The 25,983-nt window shown below is 39.9% G+C and overlaps 1 protein-coding gene across 6 annotated transcripts in view; it reads right to left on the bottom strand.

Annotated features, from left to right (window-relative positions):
* The window catches only part of SEC24B (SEC24 homolog B, COPII coat complex component), a 93,548-nt gene that overhangs the window by 64,017 nt on the left and 3,548 nt on the right, over window positions 1-25,983 (bottom strand). For all 6 annotated transcript variants that reach the window (XM_082462754.1, XM_082462757.1, XM_082462753.1 and 3 more), the window contains exon 2: window positions 7,478-8,221. In XM_082462754.1, coding sequence (XP_082318880.1) covers window positions 7,478-8,221 — 744 coding nt within the window. The remainder of the gene's footprint in view (window positions 1-7,477; window positions 8,222-25,983) is intronic.

Below are 25,983 nucleotides of genomic sequence, written 5' to 3'. Positions count from 1 at the left end.
CCATACCTCCACTTTCAGGATAGTACCTGAAGGGTTATAACCTCGGGATAAGGATACACCAGGAAACTAAGCCTTACAAAAGCCAGCAGCTTTGATTCAGAACATCTGCACAGTCCAGTACGTCTAGACACTTGGACTTGGATGAACGTGATCACAAGCTGGTAGTACCTGGAGGAAACTGGCAGAAGGAAATATAAATCCTCTCTGGAGAACAATTCCATCATCCTAGGCTAGGCCTCAAATTATTCCCACAAGTAATTTTTCAAAAACAATTGCAAGCACAAAGTCGAAGATAAGTAGTTCAGGTTTGAACACGGCCCTCTGTGTTCTCCAGCCTCCAGCCTGATACATGGCATCAGCCTCCTTACAGTCCTTCAACAGTCTGCCAGTGCTTGAGGGTGAAGACAGAACATCTTACCCTGAAAACTTCTTAACATGGTCAACGAGGCCCTGAATGATCCTGAGTTCCCAGCCTCCTCCTGGCCCATGGTTCTCCTCTAGCTTCACTGGTCTTTCAGTCCCTTGAACTTGCCATGCTCTCTCCCATTAAAGGGGAATACACTTGCTCCCCCTTAGATGTAATAAACTTTTTTCTTTAATAAAATAATTGATACAAATGAAAGGTGATACGTATATGTGTATGTATTTATAAAATCATAATAAAGAAATACCCATGAACTCAGCATCCAACTGTGAAAATAAAACATTTCCAATACTGCTGAAGCTCTTGGTGTACTCCTCACGGAAGGTATTCCCTTGCCTCCCCTCTGAACTGTGTTCCTTATTCTCTTGCTTTTGTCATTAGTTTACCACACACATAAGTATCCCTAAACATTATTTTTGCTTGTTTTTTAACTTTATAACAATAGCATACTGCATATATTCTTCCATGAATCCTGTTACATTTCTGGGATTCATTTGTGTTAATGAGTATAGCTCTATTTCATCATTTTCACTGCTGGTCAGTAGCCCACAGGAAGGATATACTTCATCCATCCTATCATAAATGGACTTCTGGGTTCTAATTTTTTGTTTTCACATACAGTACTACAGGAATATTCATGAACATGTCCCTGATACACATGTGCTCGTTTCTCTGGGGTGGAGCTTCTCAATGTGGGTGCCACAGCTCAGAAGTGTGTATGTAGTGGTACAGCAAGGGATGAGGATCTCCTCAGCCCTGGGGGGCCTGTGGGAAGTGAGTTCCTTGGCCTGGGGAACAGACTAGACCCTTTAGCTCAGAATCCGCCCCCCGCAAAATGTTATTTTCTACAAGTACTACACATCTGAAACAGGAAGCGGTGCTGTAGGGCCCTCTTATTCAAAGTGTACTCTATGGGCTACCAACACTTTATACAGAAACTTGATAAAATCCGTAGGCCAGGCAATACTAGACCTGGTGAATCAGAACCTCCATTTTAACAAGGCCCCAGGTGATTCACACGCACAAAGTATGAGAAGGACTTCTCTAGAGTACACGGAAGTGGGATAGCTGTGTTTTAGGGTGTGGTTACCTTCAATCCCACTAACGCCAAACTTCCCTAAAATGCTGAACCAATAGGTCCTTCCACTAACACTGTCTAAGATTTTCCTGTTATTCCACATCCTTGCCATCCCTTGGTATACTCGGTCTTTCAAAGTTTTACCATCCTAGGTATAAGTAGATATCCCATTCTGGTTTTAAGTTGTTTTTCCCTGATTATTAATGAGACTGAGTATGTTTTCCTTTCATCTGTGAAATGCCTGTTCATGTATTTTTTTCTTGGGTTGCTGGTCTTTTCCTTATTGATCTTATGTGTTATTTGTATATTCTGGATAAAATACTATAAAATTTTTTTTTCTCCCGTTTCATGGCTTGTCTTTTTGTTTTCTTTATGTTGCCTTTCAATGAAAAAAAGTTCTTAATTAGATGATAGTAAACCTTATCATGCTTATTCTTTATGGCGAGCTAGCATTGTGTGTGGTGTCTTTAAGAAATCTTTCCCAACTCCAAGGTTCTTCCGTATTTTCTCTGAAAAGTTTTAAAGTTTTGCCTTTTTGCATTTAAATATTTATTTCATCTGTAATTTATTTTACACATGGAGAATTTATTCTTCAGATTGCAGCTCACATATCAGAGATCAGGGAAAACTTCCTGAGTACTCTATACCTAGAGTACTCTCACCAAGCACCATACATCTCTGCTTCATGATACTTAAATAATAGTAGCAATTTTACATTTATTTGTGTTTATTTTGGATAATGTTTGCCTCCCCAAGAAGATTACAAACTTCATGAAGATAAGGATCAAGTCTTTTTACTTGCTATTTTATCTCCCAGCACTAAAATAAACACCTGTCACATAGCTGGCTTTCAAGTATTTGTCAAATAAATGGAGACAAGTTCCACAAATATGAAGGACCACAGAAAAATGCCAGCCAAAAATCCAAAAACAACAACAACAAAACTACCCCTTTCACAAAGAGAATTTGACAGATGAAACATGGTACACTTAGAGACAGAACCTACAATTCAAAAATAAATCATTTGTCTGTTTATCTATTTATTTATTTATTGGCATTAAGGCAGTTCCCCTGTTAGTTTTTAGTAGCTCCTTAGTAACTGTACATAAACTCTTTTGAAACTAGGAAGGTTAAGCAAATTCTCAACTAATAGCACCATTACCCATTCAAGTTGTTCAAACTAGAAAATTTAAGTCAACTTTTATGATTTCTCTTCCTTCATAGACCTTATCAATGAATTCTTGAAATCATCTCTTGCCGTCTGTCTTCTGTATGAATAAATCTCCACCTATGTCAGCATCCTTCATCTAGCCAATTGCCATGATCCCTTCCCAGCTGGTCCTCCTGCCTCCAAGTTCCTCCTCCTCCAGCCCACCTACCACACTGCTCACAGAAGAAAGATGCGAAACACAAATCTGATAGTGTCACCCCCTCGCTTAAAAATTTCTGATGGCTGCTGGTTACATATAGGACCAAGCTTATGTTTTTCCTTCAAGTCTTTTCCTCTCACCTTTCCAATGCCATTGCCCAGGAGAAACTGGGAAACTGAGATACAGAAAAGGGACAACTGATAAAGTCAACTTTTGAAGGAAGTGGTCACAAAGAGGGACATCTCATCTTCTGAGCTTGAAGAAGGAGTAAATATAGAAAAATGTACAGGTGGAAGGTATAAAGTTGAGTAAAGATGATAAGGTTCAAGAGCAGCTTTGGAAAAACTGAAGGAGTATGAGTGTGAGGGAGCATAATTATTACTATCTCACAACTCTGCAATCTCATCACAAGTTTCCAAAGCTGAAAATAATCTCTTAACTGTACTATCTGCACCTCCAATGTAGTTTTCTAACTTACTTCTAACTTGTATTTCTTTATCCAGATAGTCACCTCCTATAGGGAGCTATTTTGCTTTTCCTCAGGCACATCACCACCCCGAGATGATAGATGTATATTAACTTATCAGTGGTTATACCTTAGTGTCATGTATGTTGTGGATTTTTATATAAGGATTATACAAATGTTTATTATTATTAATTTTATAAGTAGATTTTTAAGTGTTTTTTAATAAAATTGTACTCAGTACTATTCTACAATATGCTGTCAAGATGTCATCCTTACTGAAGTTGTATTACTCAGCCAACTTCATCTCAAACTAAGAAAGAGCTTCTGAACCTTGAGAAATTTACCTATAGTGACAGTTTAAAAAATTTTAATGGTATAGTAAACACCAGCCAAAATTTCACTCTAAGTTAACAACTAAACATAGCCCCCAAAACATACATCACTATGTTTTTAATAAAGTAATCTGAAATTCTAGTGCTAAATTGTACTAACATGCTTTTCTAAAATAAAGAGGCAAATGGACTTCCCTGGCTGTGCAGTGGTTAAGAATCCGCCTGCCAATGCAGCAGACACGGGTTCGAGCCCTGGTCCGGGAAGATTCCACACGCCACAGAGCAACTAAGCCCATGTGCCACAACTACTGAGCCTGCGCTCTAGAGCCCGCGAGCCACAACTACTGAGCCTGTGCACCCTACAGCCCGCGCACCACAACTACTGAGCCCGCGTGCTGCAACTGCTGAAGCCCGCGTGCCTAGAGCCCATGCTCCGCAACAAGAGAAGCCACTGCAATGAGAAGCCCGCGCGCTACAACGAAGGGTAGCCCCCGCTCGCCGCAACTAGAGAAAGCCTGAGTGCAGCAATGGAGACCCAACGCAGGCAAATAAATAGAATTAAAAAAATAAAATAAAATATAGGCAAATGAGATAACATTTACATGTCTCTTTTATTCTATGTTTCTGAATATGAACTCATCAACTGCCTAAAAGTAACAGCATGTATCAATCACTGTGTTTTTGATAATCACTTAACTCAGGTTTATGCTTTTAGATCTCAACCCTTCACAAACTGCTTAAGAATTTTTACTATACTACCTGAAAATGAAACTAATATAACCAGGTTATAAAAAATGCAATCATTCTTGTCAATTACTCAAAGACTGATTTTCATACAAAACTATGATTAATACCTAAGGTTCTCATTTTAATATGACATTATAATTTAAGAATGTCCAAAGCAATTAAATTGCTTGTCTTTCTAGAACATTAAAATCAGTATACCCATGGTTCCCAAACCTTGTAATTAGGCACCCAAGTTGCCCTCGCAACAAACTCAGAGTTCCAAGGGATGTTTTAAATTTTCAAGAGAAAGAGAGTGACATCTGTCAAAAACCTTGTGAACTATTACTACTAAGTAGCTTGAGGCACTGGAAAAAATATTGAGAAACATCAGCTGAGAAAGTTTAGGAACTTCTGTAATATTTAAAGTACGTTTTAAAAGTAACCTCTTTATTTCTTTTGAAATGGTGACGAGCATGGGTCATATTAACCTGAGATACACTTAATTTGTCAACTTCTGAACTACAATTAAAAAGTCATTTACCGGGATTCCCTGGTGGCGCAGTGGTTAAGAATCCGCCTGCCAATGCAGGGCACACGGGTTCGAGCCCTGGTCTGGGAAGATCCCACATGCCACGGAGCAGCTGGGCCCGTGAGCCACAATTACTGAGCCTGCGCATCTGGAGCCTGTGCTCCGCAACAAGAGAGGCCACGATACTGAGAGGCCCGTGCAGCGCGATGAAGAGTGGCCACCACTTGCCACAACTGGAGAAAGCCCTCGCACAGAAACGAAGACCCAAACACAGCCATAAATAAAAAAAAAAAAAAAAAAAAAAGTCATATACCAATCTAAAGGGAAAAAATAAAGAAACCCATTTCTTAACAAATGAACTTCTAAAATTATATTTACTATGGCTTTCACAGTATAGTATCACAATTAAAAGAATGGAAATATACCCCCTTCTCCCTGCCTAACGGCCTAATTACTAGTTATTCAAATAGAAGGTAATTTTGTAATTATTCTTACCCTTTATTCAACATTTTCTTCAACGATAGGCCCTTCCCCACAGGTATTCTATTCCTTAGCCAAGTGGCCCTACATTTCCCTGATCCTACATCTCAGCATAAATTAGTTCTATTCAGTCCCATCTCAGAATAAGACAGGAATTACCTGAATTTCTTCTTTTTTTGTCACGAAAGTCACAAAATCCTTAAGTCAGAGGGACCTTAGGATAAGCTGATGTGTGAAAGGACTGCTGAAAGAAGAAAGAAAGAAAACAGAATTTCTAGGGGACAGAAAGCCCTGGTTCTGAGAAGGGTAGACTGAGAGTCAGAAGAAACTGAGCTTCAGGACAAGCTCTGTTTCTAACATTAATGACTACAGGCTTTCCTTGTTTGTTAAACAAAAGGACTACAGTAGAATATGGATCTGTTACCAGACATCACTCATGACCAAGTCAGAAATACAGATTCCCAAGGGAATTCCCTGGTGGTCCAGTGGTTAGGACTCTGTGCTTTCACTGCTGAGGGCCCGGGTTCGATCCCTGGTCAGGGAACTAAGATCCCACAAATTGTGTGCCAAGACTACCCTGGAGATTCTATTCTAGCTCAGTAAGTTGGATTTCAAGATCACAATCTGTGCAAGGGATTCTGGTGCACAGCCAGATTTGGGAATTGTGATAGATGCTTCAAGTTGACTTACCTAAAACCCAGTTAATGCTAACCCCCTTCTTTCTTGCCTGCCTCTACCATGGAGGCTACAAAGCTAAATATTCATTTTCTAGCCTTCCCTTAAATTAGAGATGGTCTTTTAAAACAGCTATGGCAAATAATATGTAAAATGAAATGGGGTCAATGCCACGACCCCATCTTCTTTCCTCTCCCTTCTTTCTGCTTTTAACTTTGACTTGCTGTCTACAGGTACAGAAGTTATCTTGTTTCTATAAACCAACATACTAAGGATGGCAGAGTGGAAAGGGAGAAAAGACACTGAGGACATCTAGGTCTACTGCATCTGCCTAGACTTCTTGTTATGTGAGAAAAATACCACCTTTTTTGTTTAAACCACTATTAGTTGCTTGTAGCCCAAAGTGTTTCTAAACAACATAGCAACGAAAGAATAGATGACCTCAAATGCACACTTCAGATCTGATATTCTAAAGTTCTAACTTTAAATAATCTAACTGTCTAGGGAATGATACTTTTCTACAACATCCTTGACATATGGCTATCTAGACTCTGATATACAATCTAAAGACATCATTCAGAAAACTATCACAGCTTTAACAATTCCCATCCTTTACGTACCTTTTCATTCAGTTCAAGAGCAGATTTTGTTAAGTTCAAGTTCACAAGTTGAATTAAAGTGAATATATCCTATGCAAACCCCACACTAAAAAACTACATACCTTGCATACATACTTTTTAAACAAATAAATTTAACCACATCTTGGTTTAGGAAGGTAAGAAAAACTAATTACAAGGGTATTCTTCATGTATCTTTCTCCATCTTTCCTGTCCTTCATCCTAACTTACCAATCTGGGGCTGAGAAAACATCAACTTTAATGTATAGGAAATATATCTTCTGTGAAAGTCGCTAATAGGGGTTCACCTAGAGAAACCAGTGTGGTATTGCAGGCCATCATTTTTTCTATAGTGAATAGGGCTATGGCTGGAATAGTAACTGTCCCAAGGTTGAACTAATATAAAAAAGAAAGTAGTAGCTACCAAAGCATATCCCCAAATAGACCCTTCCGTTTTGCCTTATTCCTAACTCACATTAAAGACAACTACTGCAGAGGCATGAAAACACAGCAATAAATACCAACTGAGATCCCAATTACGGCAAGGAACCATGCTATACAAGGCAGATGGTTGGGTAGCTAATTGTGAATAGATGAAGGGGAAGGGTTCAAGAAGATGCTGCAAAATTCCACTATAAGTAAAGCAAATAAATGGCAAAGGTGAGCTAATTTCCAATTTTTCTATTAGGCAGTATCATCTTTAACCTTCATGCAATAAAAATCAGATTGGAAATGCACTGATTTTCAACCATGCTTTGGTGAACTTTTCATTCAACCTACCAGGATTTGTTGGGTTGTTGGCTGTAGCCAGGGAGGTGTGGTTTTGGATTAGATTGTCTTGGGTTGACGGAAGGCCTGAAGCTGACCACGCGAAAGTGTTGTATCCGGAAAGACTCTGCTGCTGGTGGTACTGTTGTGATGGTGGAGGTGGAAGTGGTGATGGATGGCTGATAGCTGTACTTTGACCAGGAAATGAATTCTCTCCAACTGGCCTGACAGTCGGAGCATTCTGTGAGGTAAACATTTGCTGCCCATATGGATCACCAGCCGGTAGAGAGGGATATGAAACACTAGGATACGCAGCATTAGAAACAGTTGACAAAGCATAGTGACCGCAAGTGGAGGGAAATCCCTGAGCAGCAACAGAAGAATTGGCAGAGTACACGGCTGGACTGTTGTAACGATTCACAAAAGAGGAGAATGGCTGGGAGGCACTCGTACGCAAGTGTGATGCTGATGACCTGGCACCTTGGAATGATCCCAGAGTGGACCCCACGACACGAGGGGCAGGAGGAGCGCTGCCATACATCTGCTGTGCTCCTGGCTGCTGGCTTGCTGTGTTAGGAGTCACCACATTTTGTGTTGGTACCCTATAGAGACCAGAGTAGTAATCATCGCACTGGCTATCCAATGGCAATGAGGTCATTTTCCCAGGTCCTTGAGAGTAATGTCCTGAGGGAGCAATGTAGCTTTGAGGATGCAATCCATACCCAGACGGAACTTGCACTTGATTCTGTGCCGGACCTGAAAAATAAAAGAGCAAATATTTACAAGAATTACTAAGAAGGCAACTAACTTTTAAGCACAGTTCCCATCTAAATGTTGCCCTAATTTACTTCTTCATAATCCCAAATTGTTACAAGAGATTATACTCTGATAGACCCACTGTGATAGCCTCCATGATGGCCCCCAATGACCCCCACCCCCTGGTACTGACCCCCTCCCACAATATACCAGGACTGGACTGTGTGACCAACAGCATATAGCAGAGGTAATGATATATCACTCCAAAGATCTGCCCAGGGCTTCCCTGGTGGCGCAGGGGTTGACGGTCTGCCTGCCAATGCAGGGGACGCGGGTTCGAGCCCTGGTCTGGGAGGATCCCACGTGCCACGGAGCAGCTGGGCCCGTGAGCCACAATTACTGAGCCTGCGCGTCTGCAGCCTGTGCTCCGCAACAGGAGAGCCTGCGATAGTGAGGGGCCCGCGCACCGCGATGAGGGGTGGCCCCCGCTTGCCGCAACTGGAGAAAGCCCTCGCAAAGAAACGAAGACCCAACACAGCCACAAATAAATAAATAAATAAATAAAAATAATAAAAAAAAAAAGATCTGCCCAGTCTTGGGCGCTGGCACTCTCTTAGATCACTCACTCAGCGTGGAAGAACAAAGCTGTCAAGTGTGAAGAGCCCTCTGGAGAAACCCACGCAGTGAGGAACTGAATTCTCCTGACCAACAGCCAGAGAGAAACTGAGGTCTGCCAACAATCACAGGAGTGAGCCTGGAAGCAGCAGATCCTTCATACCAAGTAGAGTCTCCCTCTCTTTTTTTTTTGTAATTGAGGCAAATTTATATAACATACACGCAACCATTTTAAAAGGTACAATTCAGTGGCATTTAGTACGTTCACACTCTTGTGCAACCATCACCTCTAATTTCAAAACACTTTCATCACCCTGAAAGGAAACCCGTCCCCATTAAGCAGTTGTTCCTCACTCCCCCCTGCCCCCAGGCCCTGGCAGCTACTAATCTGCTTTCCGACTTTGTGGATTTACCTATTTTGAGTATTTCATATAAATAGAATCACCCAGTATATGACCTTTTGTGTTGGCTTCTTTCACTTGGCATAATGCTTTCGGGATCATCCACATTGTAGCGTGTATCCGTCCTTCATTCCTTTTTATGGCTGAGTCACATTCCATTGTATGGCTAGACCACAATTTGTTTCTCCATTTATCAGTTGGTGGGCATTTGGCTGTGGTGATAGTGCTGCCATGGAGTAACTGGATATTAAACTTCCTACGTTACTTTTTTTTTTAACATCTTTATTGGAGTATAATCGCTTTACAATGGTGTGTTAGTTTCTGCTGTGTAACAAAGTGAGTCAGCTATATGCATGCACATATCCCCATATACTCTCTCTCTTGCATCTCCCTCCCACCCTCCCTATCCCACCCCTCTAGGTGGTCACAAAGCACCAAGCTGATGTCCCCGTGCGATGCAGCTGCTTCCCACTAGCTATCTATTTTACATTTCGTAGTGTATATATGTCCATGCCACTCTCTCACTTCGTCCCAGCTTACCCTTCTCCCTCCCCAGGTCCTCAAGTCCATTCTCTATGTCTGCGTCTTTATTCCTGTCCTGCCCCTAGGTTCTTCAGAACCATTTTTTTTTTTCTTTTTAGATTCCATATATATATGTTAGCTTACGGTATTTGTTTTTCTCTTTCTGACTTACTTCACTCTGTATGACAGCCTCTAGGTCCGTCCACCTCACTACAAATAACTCAATTTTGTTTCTTTTTACGGCTGAGTAATATTCCATTGTATATCTAATCCATTTACAGTTAAGGTAATTATCGATATTTTCTTAATTGTTTTGGGTTTGTTTTTGTAGGTCTTTTCCTTCTCTTGTGTTTCCTGCCTAGAGAAGTTCCTTTAGCATTTGTTGTAAAGCTGGTTTGGTGGTGCTGAATTCTCTTAGTTTTTGCTTGTCTGTAAAGGTTTTAATTTCTCCATCGAATGTGAATGAGATCCTTGCTGGGTAGAGTAATCTTGGTTGTAGGTTTATCCCTTTCATCACTTTAAATATGTCTTGCCACTCCCTTCTGGCTTGCAGAGTTTCTGCTGAAAGATCAGCTGTTATCCTTATGGGGTTCCCTTTATGTTGTTTGTTGCTTTTCCCTTGCTGCTTTTAATATTTTTTCTTTGTATTTAATTTTTGATAGTTTGATTAATATGTGTCTTGGCGTGTTTCTCCTTGGATTTGTCCTGTATGGGACTCTCTGTGCTTCCTGGACTTGACTGACTATTTCCTTTTCCATGTTAGGGAACTTTTCAACTATAATCTCTTCAAATATTTTCTCAGTCCCTTTCTTTTCCTCTTCTTCTTCTGGGGCCCCTATAATTTGAATGTTGGTGCGTTTAATGTTGTCCCAGAGGTCTCTGAGACTGTCCTCAATTCTTTTCATTCTTTTTTCTTTATTCTGCTCTGCGGTAGTTATTTCCACTGTTTTATCTTCCAGGTCACTTATCCATTCTTCTGCCTCAGTTATTCTGCTATTGATTCCTTCTACAGAATTTGTAATTTCATTTATAGCATTGTTCATCACTGTTTGTTTACTCTTTAGTTCTAGGTCCTTGTTAAATGTTTCTTGTATTTTCTCCATTCTATTTCCAAGATTTTGGATCATCTTTACTATCATTACTCTGAATTCTTTTTCAGGTAGACTGTCTATTTTCTCTTCATTTGTTTGGTCTGGTGGATTTTTACCTTGCTCCTTCATCTCCTGTGTATTTATTTCTCTGTCTTCTCATTTTGTTTAACTTACTGTGTTTGGGATCTCCTTTTCGCAGGTTGCAGGTTCGTAGTTCCCGATGTTTTTGGTGTCTGCCCCCAGTGGGTGAGGTTGGTTCAGTGGGTTGTGTAGGCTTCCTGATGGAGGGGACTGGTGCCTGTGGTCTGGATCTTGTCTTTCGGGTGGGCAGGACTGCATCTGGCAGTGTGTTTTGGGGTGTCTGTGAATTTAGTATGATTTTAGGCAGCCTCTCTGCTAATGGGTGGGGTTGTGTTCCTGTCTTGCTAGTTGTTTGGCATGGGGCGCCCAGCACTGGAGCTTGCTGGCCATTGGGTGGAGCTGGGTCTTAGCGTTGAGATGGAGATCTCTGGGAGAGCTCTCGCCAATTGATATTACATGGGGCCGGGAGGTCTCTGGTGTTCCAATGTCCTGAACTCAGCTCTCCCACCTCAGAGGCTCAGGCCTGACACCAGGCCAGAGCACCAAGACCCTGTCAGCCACACAGCTCAGAAGAAATGGAGCAAAAAAAGAAATAAAAAAGAAAATAATAATAAATAAATAATTAAAATTTAAAAAAATAAAAAAAGAGAACAACCAATAAACAAATCCACCGATGATAACAAGTGCTAAAAATTATACTAAGATAAACATAAAAATCAGAAACAAATCAGTCGCAGACAGCAAACCCCAAGTCTACAGGTGCTCCCAAAGTCCACCGCCTCAATTTAGGAATGATTCACCGTCTATTCAGGTATTCCACAGATGCAGGGTACATCAAGTTGATTGTGGGGATTTAATCCATTGCTCCTCAGGCCGCACGGAGAGATTTCCCTTTCTCTTCTTTGTTCGCACAGCTCCTGGGGCTCAGCGGCTGATTAGGGGGCTGTTGCTTATTCATGCCGGGGGGGGGCAGGAAGGAGGGGTATGGTAGTTATAATCGGAATGCGGGGCGAGCCTGCGGTGGCAGAGGCTGGCGAGACGTTGCAACAGCCTGAGGTATGCTATGTGTTCTCCCGGGGAAGTTGTCCCTGGATCACGGGACCCTGGCAGTGGCGGGCTGCACAGGCTCCTGGGAGGGGAGGTGTGGATAGTGACCTGTGCTTGCACACAGGCTTCTTGGTGGCTGCAGTAGCAGCCTTAGCATTTCATGCCCGTCTCTGGGGTCCGAGCTGAGAGCCGCAGCTCATGCCCATCTCTGGAGCTTCTTTAGGCGGTGCTCTGCTTTCTGCGGGCAGACAGGGAAGGAATCCCCTCTCCTTGCGCACCCCGAAACAATGGTCTCTTGCCTCTTACGCAGGTCCAGACTTTTTCCCAGACTCCCTCCTGGCTAGCTGTGGCACACTAGTCCCTTCAGGCTGTGTTCACGCAGCCAACCCCAGTCCTCTCCTTGGGATCCGACCGAAGCCTGAGCCTCAGCTCCCAGCCCCTGCCCGTTCCAGCGGGGGGAGCAGACAAGCCTCTCGGGCTGGTGAGTTCTGGTCGGCACTGATCCTCTGTGCGGGAATCTCTCCACTTTGCCCTCCACACCCCCGTTGCGCTCTCCTCCGTGGCTCCGAAGCTTCCCCCCCGCCGCCACCCGCAGTCTCCGCCTGCGAAGGGGCTTCCTAGTGTGTGGAAACCTTTCCTCCTTCACAGCTCCCTCCCAGAGGTGCAGGTCCCGTCCCTATTCTTTTGTCTCTGTTTTTTCTTTTTTCTTTTGCCCTACCCAGGTACGTGGGCATTTTCTTGCCTTTTGGGAAGTCTGAAGTCTTCTGCCAGCGTTCAGTAGGTGTTCTGTAGGAGCTGTTCCACGTGTAGACGTGTTTTTGATGTATTTGTGGGGAGGAAGGTGGTCTCCATGGCTTACTCCTCCAGCATCTTGAAGGTCCCCTCCCAAGTAGAATCTAACTAGAGTCCCAGCTGACAGCCTGACTACAATCTCATGAGACCCTAAACCAGAACCACACAGCTAGGCTGCTTCATGTCCCTCAGAAACTATGAGATTAAATATTTGTTGTTTTAAGTTGATAAATTTTGGGGTATTTGGTTATGCAGCAATAGATAACAATATACCTAGCATGAAAGACATTCAAACCTTTCTTACAGGCTTTTTTTTTTTTTTAATTATAAAAGTAACAATATATCCACTGTTAAAAAAATTCAAACAATGAAGAATATAAAGTGAAAAGTACAAGTCCCCTTCTCTCCCTGGTAGCTTATGTCCTATGTCCCAGATGTAGCTACAGTTAATGGTTTCTTGTGTATCCTTTGTATACCTATATACACATATGTAATGTATATATAAGCATATATATTTAAACAGACATAGATCATACTACAGTTTGACAACTTCCTTTTTTTTACCTAATATATCCTGGATACCCTTCTGTGTTAGCATATATAAACTTCATTGTTCTTCTAAAAGAATCTATATAGTATTTCATTATAGAAACATAACATTATTTACCAAATCCCCACTGATGAATATTTATTCCAGGGAGAGAACTAATTTATGAAGTCAACTTCTTTGATTAATCTGCAGGGTAAGTTCCTAGAAGTGAAACTGGAGGTTCAAAGGGTTTTGGAGCTATTAAAATTGACCATTATTGCCAAATAACTCTCCAAAAATGTCTATCAATTTATACCGCTCAGCAGTCATGCTTAAGAATGCCTCATCTTCCCAACACTGAGTACCATTTTAATCTTTGCCTATCTAATAAGAAAGAAACATTTTAATTTGCAATACTAGACTTTGAGTGATGCTCAGAATCCTTTCGAATGTTTCTTAGCCATTTGGGTATCTTTCTTTGTTGTTTGCCCTTTTCCCACAGGATTGTGCTTCCCTTAATAATTTATAAATGTTCTTGTATGTTAAGAAATTTAACCATATGTTATTATTATGTGCTGTCTATATTTTCCCTCAGGTTACTGTTTGTTTTTTAACTTTGTTCATGTTGTCTCTTGCTATAGTTTCTCAATTATTATATAGTAAAATCGTTCATGCTTGATATATTTTAAAATCATACTTAGTAGAGCCTGCCCCATTCCAATATTACAAAGCTATATACCAATGTTTTCCTCTAGTGCTTTTAATACTTCCATTTTTATGTATTTATCTTTGATCACTACAGAATGTATTTATTTTATCAATACCATTAAAGTTAACAATAATATTAATATTAATTTTATTAATAGTCTAAACATTACTAAACATTACATTTTGTGCCGCTCACTGTTCTAAATGTTTTACATATATTCACTCCTTTAATCCTCACAGCCCCCTGAAGTAAACAGTATCATTATAACCGCTTTATAAATAAAATGAACGAGGCACAAAAGTTAAGTTGTTCAATACAGTCACATACTTAGGAAGTAAGAGGGTTGGGATTTGATTCAAATAATCTGGTTCAAGTCCGTGCTTTCAGACAATGAGCTGCTGCCCCTCGCTACACTAAAATCCTGCTAGCTTTCTTTAGCCAAGAAGAAGGTCAATTATCTCAAACAATGGAATTCTAGCTTTGGTTACAAGGACAAATTTAATTATCCTAGAATCTAATTTTCTTGTCTTGTGGAATGAAATAGATAACTGTATCATACCTCAAATGAAAAGATAATCAAAAATATATATATATATTTCAAGCTGTTTCAAGTTCACTGACACAAAGAAAGTGCCACTGTATTCCTTGCCATAATAATGTATAAAAATAGAAAATGTGTTTATAAAAGATATATGAATAATTTCCTTATTCTGTTTTCAATTCCTACTAAATAATGCAGTGGAATCTTAATCTTTGGTTATTTAAATACATACTCCACAGCAGATACAAACATAACTTACACAATCAAGCTGTAAAGAAAAAATAATGGCCACACTTCCCAGAAGCATACAGAGAACCAAAACTCAGGTAACACTGTTTTACTAGGTATATAATTTACTTTTCTTACAGGATATTCTACATGATCATAGTTCATTTAGAAGAATATAACATGCCTAAAAAAAGTGTAAAATGTTCTCCTCCTTCTCTTCCTTAAATATATTTTAAAAATGGATTTGCTGGATATACATATAACTGATTCACTTTGCTGTACACCTGAAACTAATAAAACACTGTAACTCAACTATACTGCAATAAAAATTAAAAAAAAAAAAAACAGGGTTTGCTACTCTTCATTACAGTCACAGAAAACCCAACACTGGTACAAATTTATCAATCAAGAGAAGAACCAAGTCAGAGTTAGAGAAATCTGTTTAAATATCTACTCACTTCATGATTTGATTTGGTTCATCTATGCCACATGATCTGAAAACAGGAAAATCATCATCATCATGTCCAAGCTACTCAAATGCCATTCTTCTAAAAATAACAGGAACGTTGTATCTGCTGAAGTTCATCAGAAGTGAATTACCCACCCAAAAAATCCTATTTGCTTTTTCAGCCCATCAAAGAAAAGGAAGGTACTTACTTTGTGGGGGGAGGGGGGATGCAAAGGTAGGAACAGCTAATTATATGTTGGTGCTTACCATTCCTTACACTATATCAAGATCTAAATGTTCCAAGTGTACCCCCCCAAATTTCTAATATAATTGAATCAAAATAATAAATGAATCAAGACTTCGTTGAAAGCAAAATGATTGTTTTGAATATTTTAAATAAACTTTTAAAGCCTGCAAGGGGGGAAAACCAACGGGGGGGTGGGGATGGTGGTGTGCTGAATTGAGCAACTGGGATTGACATGTATACAATGATGTGTATAAAATTGATGACTAATAAGAACCTGCTGTATAAAAAAATAAAAACTTTTAAAGCCTGCACTGAAAAAACAAAACAAAACAAACCATAAATATCAGTTTAAATTGAAAAAAACTGATATCTAGGACAAGCAAATAGTTTTTTAAAATTTTGTCTTACTGTGACCTAACAAGGCATGCACTCTCTTTTCTTCAACTTTAAAATATATTAGATAACTCTTAACTTTCTCTTAGGGTATACTAGTATTAAAGTTTTATTTCTTCTGCATAAACTAAAAACTGAGCCTGGCAAATATCACAAATAAATCATTTATATACACCCATACTCTTTAAAAATAAAACACACACACACACTCTGTAAATTATGGGGTTTTTACTAGCAGTAGCATTTTCATTTGCTTATATTTCCTATAATTGCCTTAGCATCTGTGGCAGTTTTAAAACACAGTTCCCAAACTCTTTGATACTCTGCTGATTAAAGGGTAGGATCTGTCTACTCCCCTTGAGTTTGAGCAGGCTTATAACAGCTTCCACTAATAAAGAATGGCATAAGCAAAGCTGTGTGACTTCACAGGCTTGGTCACAGACAACTCAGCATCTGCATTGTTTGATGGAATATCTACATATGGATCCCTAAGCAACTCCGTAAGAAATCCATTTACTCCACAGCTGTCATGGTCTGAGGAAGCCAAACCACATAGACAGGTCACCACTAGGGACTCTGGTTTGAAGTCCGAGTCTCTGAGTTATTCTAGTCTAAGTGCCAGATGTGTGAATAAATAAGCCTTCAAGATCATCCCAATCTCCAGCATCAAAATCATTTTAAGTCTTCCCCACTGAGGCCCTAGACATCCCAGAGCAAAGCCATCTCTGCCATGCCCTGTTCAAAGTCTTAGTTCAACACAGTCTGTGAGCATAATAAAATGGTTGCTTAACCACTGTTTTGTTGTAATTTATTATGTACTAATAGCAACTAGAACAGCAATTACTGCTTTTAAAAATTCAGAATTCAGATTCTAAAACCAAAATACTATTTATAATAGCACACACACAAAAGGTAGTACTTAAAATACAAATCTAATGAAATATGTGAAGGATCTATATGTAGAAAACTACAAAACACTGACGAAAGAAATCACGGATATGGAATGATATACAATGTTTGTGGACTGGAAGACTTGACATTAAGATGTAAATTATCTCAATTTTGATCTTTAGATTCAAACAATACCAATAAAAATACATGAAGGCTTTGTTATGGATATCAACAAGCCGATTCTAAAATTTCTAGGAAAAGGCAAAGATACTAAAATAGCAAAAAACAAACAAAAAACTTTGAAAAAGAACAGTTGGAGGATTCGCATTACCCAATTTCAAGACTTTATATACAACAATAATCAAGAAAGTGTGGTCCAGATGAAAGGCTAGACATACAGAAAATAATAAAAATAGAGCCACAAAAACACAGTCAACTGATTTTTTGACAATGGTGCCACGGCAATTCAATGGAGGAAAGACAGTCTTTTCAATTGATGGTACTTTTCAATCGATGCATAGTCCATATGCAAAAAAAATGAATCTCAACACATATCTCAGATCTTAAACAAATATTAAGTCAAAACGGATCATAGATTTAATGGAAAATTTTAAAACTTATAGGAGAAAATATAGAAGAATATCTAGGTGAATATAGGTTTAGCAGTAAGTTCTTACCTATGACACTAAAAGCATGAAATATTGAAAAAGTGAACTTAATCAAATTAAAAACTTTTGCTCTGCAAAAAACACTAAGAGGATTAAAAGACAAGTAGCAGACTAGGAGGAAATATTTGCAAATCACATGCTCAGTAACGAACTTGTATTCAGAATATACTAAGGACTCTTAAAATTCAACAGCAAGAAAACAGACAACCCAACCAAAAACTGGTTAAAGATCTGAAAAGATAATCACCAAAGAAGATATATGGATGGCAAATGTATGCAAATATGCTCATCATTAGTCAGAGAAATGCAAATTAAAACCCCAATGAGATATCTCTATACACTCATTAGAATGACTGAAACAAAAACCCTGAAAATATCAAATGTTGGCAAAGATATAGTTTAACAGAAACTCTAATTTATTGTTGCAGGGAATGCAAAATAGTACACCCACCTTGGAAAATGGTTTGGCTGTTTCTTATAAAAGGTTAAACATACACTTACCATTTGACCCAGCAGTCCCAACTTACATATTTACCTAAGTGACCTGAAAACTAGTATTCACACAAACCCAGTGCCTGAATGTTTATAGCAGCTTTATTCACGATCACCAAAAACTGGAAACAACCAAGATATTCAACAACGGAGGAATGGATAAACAATCCTGTTTATACATATGATAGAATACTATGCAGCAATAAAAGGGAAAAGGACACTGTTTCATGCAACAGCACAGATGAACATGGTGAAAGAAACCAGACCCAAAAGATGATATATTTTATGGTTCCATTTATACAACACTCTGGAAAAGGTGAAGGAGAACAGCAATGGTTACCAGGATTTGTGGAAGGGAGAGCTGTTAACTACAAAGGGACTGCATGAAGACATTTTTTTTATGGTGATGGAACTGTTCTGAATAGTATGGTGGTGGTTGATATTTGACTACGTACATGCATTCATCAAAACCCATAGAGCTGTACACTACAAAGAATGAATGAAATTTACTACATGCAAATTTTTGTAAAAAATCAACCAGATGTTGAGAAAATCTAGGATGGAATGCAGACTGTGACAAATCAGTCTAACTTTATTACAAATGTATGATAACCTAATAGAAGGATATTTAGGTAATATACATACAGATAAATAGGCAACGGATATAATTATATAAATAGGTTTACATACTTGGGTTCGTATACATATATATCCCCTAGCTCTGTCTGCTGAGACAGCCTAGAAACAGTGACACCACAGTAGCAATGAGCACATCCAAGGCCCAGTTTTTTGTTTCTTAACACCATGTCCCAGCAAAAGGAACCAGGGCTCCTTGGACAAAGAGCAGACTCTGGTGCTGCCATAGGGCAAGTAAAAGATGGAGCATCTGCTAGTGCCAGAAAGTAAGGAAGTGCTCAAAAAACAAAAAGATGGTGGCCAGGACACAACAGCCAAACTGAAAGAGCTCCCAATGGCCAAAGCTGTAACAATTTGAGTAAAAACTTTAAATAATGATAGGATTGGCTTATAATCCAAAGAATAAAATAAATATTCTTAAGCCCATAATATAAATAAATAACTGAATAAATTTTAAGATGGGAGGAAAGGGGGCAAGTCTTCCTTACAGAAAAATTCCAAATAATATATGTAGAAAGAATGAGGGAAAAAGAAAATCACCATTAGAATTCCACAGTAATGACAACCACAGGCAAGAGCGACTGAGGAATGCTAAAATTAGTACATGAAATTTTAAGCGGAGACAGGATAGTAACTTCAAAGTATCTCCCTAAGAATGTTTATTAATTACTGTGGTGATTTTAACATATGTCCACAAATTATTTGATACACCTCACTCCAGGAGGTGGAACATAATTCCCTTTCTGTTGAATGTAGGCTTGAGTTAAGTGAGTTGCTCCCAACAGAGCAGGAAAAAATAAAAAATAGTAATTTTACAGTGGACGAATCTGGCCTGAATGTGTCCCCCTCCAAATCCATATGAAGCCCTAACCCCCAATTTGAAGGTATTAAGAGGTGGGGCTTTGGGGAAGTAATTCGGTTTAGATTAGGTCACGATGGTAGGACCCTCATGAAGAATCCGTACCCTTATAAGAAGAAAACCATCTGCGCTCACAGCGAGAAGATGGAGGTCTACAAGCCATGAAGAGGGTCTTCACCAGAACCCAACTGTGCTGGCACCCTGATCTTGAACTGCCAGCCTCTAAAACTGAGAAAATAAATGTCTGTGATTTAAGCCTCCTAGTCTATGGTATTTTGTCATAGCAGCCCAAACTAAGACAGCTCTTCAATCAAGTGCCCAAGGTTAACATGATCAGTAATAAAACAAATTGATATCATGTAACCTCTGACATGACATGATAAGGGCACTTCAACCTCTGGGTATTCTTCCTAAAAAAATCATAACCCCAGTCAAATCATGAGAAAGCATCAGCAAACCCAAAGTGAGGAACTATCTACAAAATAACTTACCAGTACTGTCAAGGTCCTAAAAAACAAAAAAAGACTAAGAAATTGTCATAGACCAGAGGAGACTAAGGCAATATGACAACTAAATGCAACATGATATCCTGGATTGGATCCAGGAACAGAAAAAAAAATTAGTGGAAAAACTGGTAAAATGTAAATAAAAATCGGTTGTTTAGTTAATTGTATTTCACCAATGTTAATTTCCTAGTTTTGATAAAGGTACCATAGTTTTATAAGATGGCAAATAATGAGAGGAAGATGTTAAGACTTTAGAGGAAGCTAAGTGAAGGTTAATGCATTTTCCGTACTGTGTATCACATCTGCAAATCTAAAATTATTGCAAAATAACAAGTTTTTAAACCATCAATGAAAAAAGTGCTGGAAACGACCTACTAAACTGACAAAATTTTTGAAACAAATGACTACACCAAACATAGCCACCAGAGTGATTTTCCTAAAAAACAAATCTGATTGTTACTTCCTTGTTTAAAGCTTTCTAACGGTTTTTCTTGCCATCAAGAAAAAATTCAAATTCTTTAACATGGCCTGTAAGATAGTGGAAGACAGAATAATCCCTCCTTCATCCCATATGTCCATTTCCTAATCCCTGGAACCTGTGAATATGCTAGGTTACATGGCAAAGGGAAGGTAAGGTTACAGATAGCATTAGGGTTGTTAATCAGCTGACCTTAGAAGAGGGAGAATATCCTTGATAATCCAGGTGAGCTCAGTGTAATCATGAGAGTCCTTAAAAGTGGCAGAGGGAAGCAGAAGAGAGTCAGAGGGAGATGTGACTACAGAAGACTCCTCTGAGAGATGCAATGTTGCTGGCTTTGAAGATGGAAAGAGTGGGCCACAAGCCAAGGAATGTGGGTAGCCTCTAGAAGCTGGAAAAGACCTTTGCCTTTGCCTAGAGCCTCTAGAAGTGAATGCAGCCCTAATGACACCTTGATTTTAGCCCAGTTAGACTTGTAACCTACAGAAGACGAATTCATGTTGTTTTAAGCCACCAGTTTGTGGCAATTTGTTACATCAGCAAAGAGAAAACCAATGCAAAGACCCTTCATGATCTGACCCCTGCTCACCTCTCCCAACTCATTGCTCACCACTCCTCCTTCTCACAACGATTTCCTACGGTATACCTTAATAGACTGCGAGTCCTCACGTGGGTCCGCCGAAGTTTGATCAATAAATAAAATGTAATTCTGTTACAACTCAGAATGCCTACTGTTATGATGAAGTGACACAGAATGCTGACCTGGTAGGAAGAGGTATAACTTGCCACAAGAAAAGCAAAGGAGCCACAGCACAACATCAGGTAAGGTTGTATGCTGGAGCTTTGCCTCAAAACGCCATCGAAGAGGTTTATTAGGGCAGAATACAACAGTTAAGTTGCCATGTAAAGACTTCTGAAGAGGATCAAGTAAATTATGTGGTATTTTTCTGAAACTTGCTTTTTAAAAATACAGGTATTCAAAGCTTAATTCCTTCAAGAATGCCACCAAACGCAGTGGTTAAGAATCCGCCTGCCAATGCAGGGGACACGGGTTCGATCCCTGGTCCGGTAAGATCCCACATGCCGCGGAGCAACTAAGTCCGTGCGCCACAACTACTGAGCCTGCACTCTAGAGCCCACGAGCCACAGCTACTGAGCCCACGTACCACAACTACTGACGCCCACGCACCTAGAGCCCGTGCTCCACAACAAGAGAAGCCACCGCAATGAGAAGCCCGCGCACCGCAACAAAGAGTAGCCCCTGCTCGCCGCAACTAGAGAAAGCCTGTGTGCAGCAACGAAGACCCCACGCAGCCAAATAATAAATTAAAAAAAAAAAAAAAAAAAAAAAGAATGCCACGAAAAACTCTGGCACTAAAGTAGCCATGAGTGTGAAAAGGCTGAAAATCACTATTCCACACTCTTACCATAGAAAATTTTTCTCAAGTCATGCTTGTTCACCCCTGAGTGTTCACACAGACTCTTCCCTCTACCTGGAAACTTCAAAAACTCCCTCTACCCCCTTCATCTGACCGACTCCTACACATTCTTCAGTTCTCAGCTCAGCTCTTCCTCTAGAAAACATTCTCTAACCCTACAAGTGGATGCCTGCTTTATGTTGTACTACAGTATTCTGGACAGCACTTTCCACATGGAACTCTAACGAAGTGTACACTCTGTAAGTGAAAAACTTGGGCCTAGTTTGCTCTCAGCTCTATCATATCCTTAAGGCTTAGGATAGTGACTGGCTCATGGAATCCATTACTATATTTTGAAAAAAAATTAAGCCCCGTAAATAATCCTCAAATATTTCTGTATCAGGCGTTTACCTCATCACAAGTATCAACAAGAACTATATGATACTGAAAGAGAAAGAATTCAAAACTTAATAGCTTCCACTATGTAAAGTCATTTATACGCTACTATGAGAGCAAATATACAAGTCTGACTTTTTTTTTACCTTGGCATTCTACACTTTTTACTCTGTAGTAGTTCAAGTATAAGAACATGTGAAACAAAAGGAAAGTAATTACCTACTGTATTTCATTACACCTAAAGTGTTTTGACACTGCCACTTTTTCTTCCCTTCTTACCAGATGTATGAGTTTCCTACTGCAAGTATAACAAATTACACCAATTCAATGGCTTGAAATAACACAAATTTATTCTTTTAGAGTTCTCGAAGTCAGAAATCCAAAGGCAGTTTCACTGGGCTAATATCAAGGTATCATGGGCAAAGCTGGTTCCTTCCGAGGCCTGAGGAGAGAATCCATTTCTTTGCCTTTTTCAGCTTCTAGTGGTTACCTGCATTCCTGGGCTTATGGCCCCTTCCTCCATCTTCAAAGCACAACATCCTAACCTCTGCTCTATGGTCACATTACTTTCTCTGCAGGCTGACTCCTCCAGTTTCCAATAAGGATGGTTGTAATTATATCAGGCCCGCCCAGATCCAGGATAATCTCCCCAACTCTAATCACAGCTGCAGAGGTTTCAGCTGGTCAGCCTGACTGATATTATCATATACAAGCTAGATACAGCCTGATTTTCTATAAGCATCTATGCCCTCCTTAGCAAGAGTAAATTATCACAAGATCCACCCAAGGGATAGATCTGCCTCAGTGACATCTCCTTTCAGAGATGAGTCTCACCAAAGGAAAACTCATTCTATTCCTGCTTTAAGCAAACTCAACATGAAAATCAAAATTTACAAATCAAGTATTTTATGGAAAGTCTAGTCACTATACAAAAAACCATAGGCTCTTAATGTTTCCTCATCCCCCCCCAATCCCACAGAGAAGCAACATTTTTTTTTTTTATTAATTTATTTATTATTTTTGGCTGTGCTGGGTCTTCGTTTCTGTGCGAGGACCTTCCCCAGCCGCGGCAAGCGAGGTCCACTCCCCACCGCGGCGCGCGGGCCCCTCACCACCGCGGCCCCTCCCGCCGCGGAGCACAGGCTCCAGACGCGCAGGCCCAGCAGCCGTGGCCCACGGGCCCAGCCGCTCCGCGGCATGCGGGATCCCCCCAGACCAGGGCCCGAACCCGCGTCCCCCGCATTGGCAGACAGACTCTCAACCACTGCGCCACCAGGGAAGCCCAAGAGAAGCAACATTTTTAACGTATTTTTGTTTCATTAGTCTTTTCCTGAATTCAATTTCCAACTTTTTTAAAAAGTCAGATGAAAAGTTTTCATTATCTTTAAAAGATAATGAAAGGTCAGCGGGAGTACAAACTCCTCTATCCTACTGAGATACAATTGGTACTAACTGGGAGAAGGAGAATCAGATCTAAGAAGGTAATTCATTCATCACTGAGTTACCAAGAAGTCCGTCAATACTCAGCCAGTATGCACTTTAACAATCGTCCTTATCAAACTGTTAGAACGCTCCTGAACCAGCTGGTAAACAGCCACAGTCCTGACCCTGACTCTCTGCTGCGCCCCACCATGCTGGCCCCTTGCCACACAGCCACTCTCGACTTAGCAGCTAAAGGACTAATGCCTGGCACACTGCAGTCTGTCTGAATTCTGCTCTAGGGGCAAGGCTGGTATCCATTCAGTGGTCAGTACGTGCAGTACTGATTACTAAATATTTTGAATATACTACCCCTACCAATAAAGTATCAATAATATTACTAAAATACATTTTTAGTGAGCATAAAATGTATACACACACATACACCTCTAAAGAAATCTGCAATTAGAAACTCCAGTGATTTAAAAAATGGGGAGTCCCAATCACATCTGATTACCCTGGATTATTCTTCCTGATGGAGGGCTAATAGCTACAAAGGTAACTGTTCCAGTCACTGCTGGCAGATACAGCCTATGCAACCATTTGGATGAAATCTCACTGCACTAAGTATAGGTTATTCCTGCCACTACATCAGTTGTCCTCTTTGGATGTCATGATAATGAGTGCTAAGAGTGAAGGGGCCAAAAGAAAACCTATATTGGTTGAAAACCTACTACATGCCAGGTACTTTGCTTTCCTATATATAATCTTATATAATTCTCACAAGTCCTGTGAAGTACCACTATTGTCATTTTACAAACAAACAAACAAACAGGGACACGAAAGGTCACTAATTCATACAATTTCAAATAGTTGGGAAGTAGTGAAGAAGCCAGGTATTGTAGGTTCCAAAGCCCATTTCACAATTCCCGTTTCACAGAAATACTAGGAAAAACAAGCGAGTTAGGACTTGGCCACTGCCTAGGCAAGGCATTTTACTAGTCCCTCCCCCCTCCCTACCTACTTCATCCGCTTTTTCCTCAGTTCCTCTTACAGGCAGCTTTCAGCACACAATTTTAGAAAACTTAAAATCGATGAAACCCCCCTTCCCGCAAACCAGCGAGCTGAGGTAGTGGTCTATTAGAGGAAACCTTCCAAGAGCAGATTCGTGGGAGGGAGTGTAAGAAAATAATAGCCAAGTTCACTTACTCCACTGAGTGCCTACTGCATGCTGCCACGGAATGTGATGAAGAAAACTCAACATGGTTATCTGCCACATGAAGAATTTATATCCTGGTATTTTGAAGGAAATGAAATGAAGGGGACCCTCATTTGCTAAGCGTCTCATTTTGCTAAGCACCAGGTACTTTAAAAAATAGTACCACATTTAATGTAATCTTCTCAACAACCCTATGAGGAAGGTATTATTATCCCCTGAAGTCCAGAGATGTTAAGTAATTTTCTCCACAAAACCCTGGGCTGTAACAGAGCCTACAGCCTTTTCACTAGCCCACACTTTCTGACAATTCTGAGTATGCTTAGCCTACTGGAAATAATAGTGGCTTCCCCAGGGCTGAATATAACATGATCTGCTCTAACACGTAGTGCTGACTGTGAAGATGCTCTCATTTCTAGGAAAGTCTGCTGAAGACTGGCTCAAAATCTGTTCTATTTCAACATCTTTAGCATCTAATAAATACTTCAGGGTTTACAGATGAATCAGAAAGATGGAAGTTAGCTGAAATACTAGGATCAGTAGCAAGGAATATGATTTACAAAAATTAGTACAGATATAACCTCAGAAACTGAGGGGGAGGGAGTGGCATGGGAATGAAAATACAATAAAAATAACCAAAGCAATACAGCAACAATAAAAACTGAACCCAGATAAAAGACACTTGTTTATATATTTTTTAAGATCCTTGAGATATCTATTAATCAACTTAGGGGGAAATTATGTGCGCAGAAAGCTATATTATACCATGGCAGTATCTTCATGAGAGGCCTTGATGCTTCTGGTTAGCTAGAAAGGAAGACTAGAAACCTGAGACACAGATACTGCTCTGATCAAAAGAAACTTACTTCAGACACACTAGGGAGATTTGTATCATTTTAAATTTTGCATGTGCTCTCAAAGTTGAAGGGTTTCCTATAACCTACCAGACAGTATTGCTGAGTGAATGGTATATTTATTTATAGCTTCCATAATGAATTCTCATAATTCCCATTACTATCTCATCTTCCTTGCATTATTAACAATTAAAATGATAAAACTGCCGGTAGTATCATTGTTGGAAAAGGCACATGGAAGGAAGAAAACACATTTTCATTTGAAAATGAGCACCACTTGCTTCC

Source organism: Balaenoptera physalus (assembly GCF_965194825.1).
Source record: "Balaenoptera physalus genome assembly, chromosome: 5".
NCBI lineage: Eukaryota > Metazoa > Chordata > Mammalia > Artiodactyla > Balaenopteridae > Balaenoptera > Balaenoptera physalus.
The sequence above is the reverse complement of the archived record's forward strand: the minus strand, read 5'-3'. Positions and strand labels throughout refer to the sequence as shown.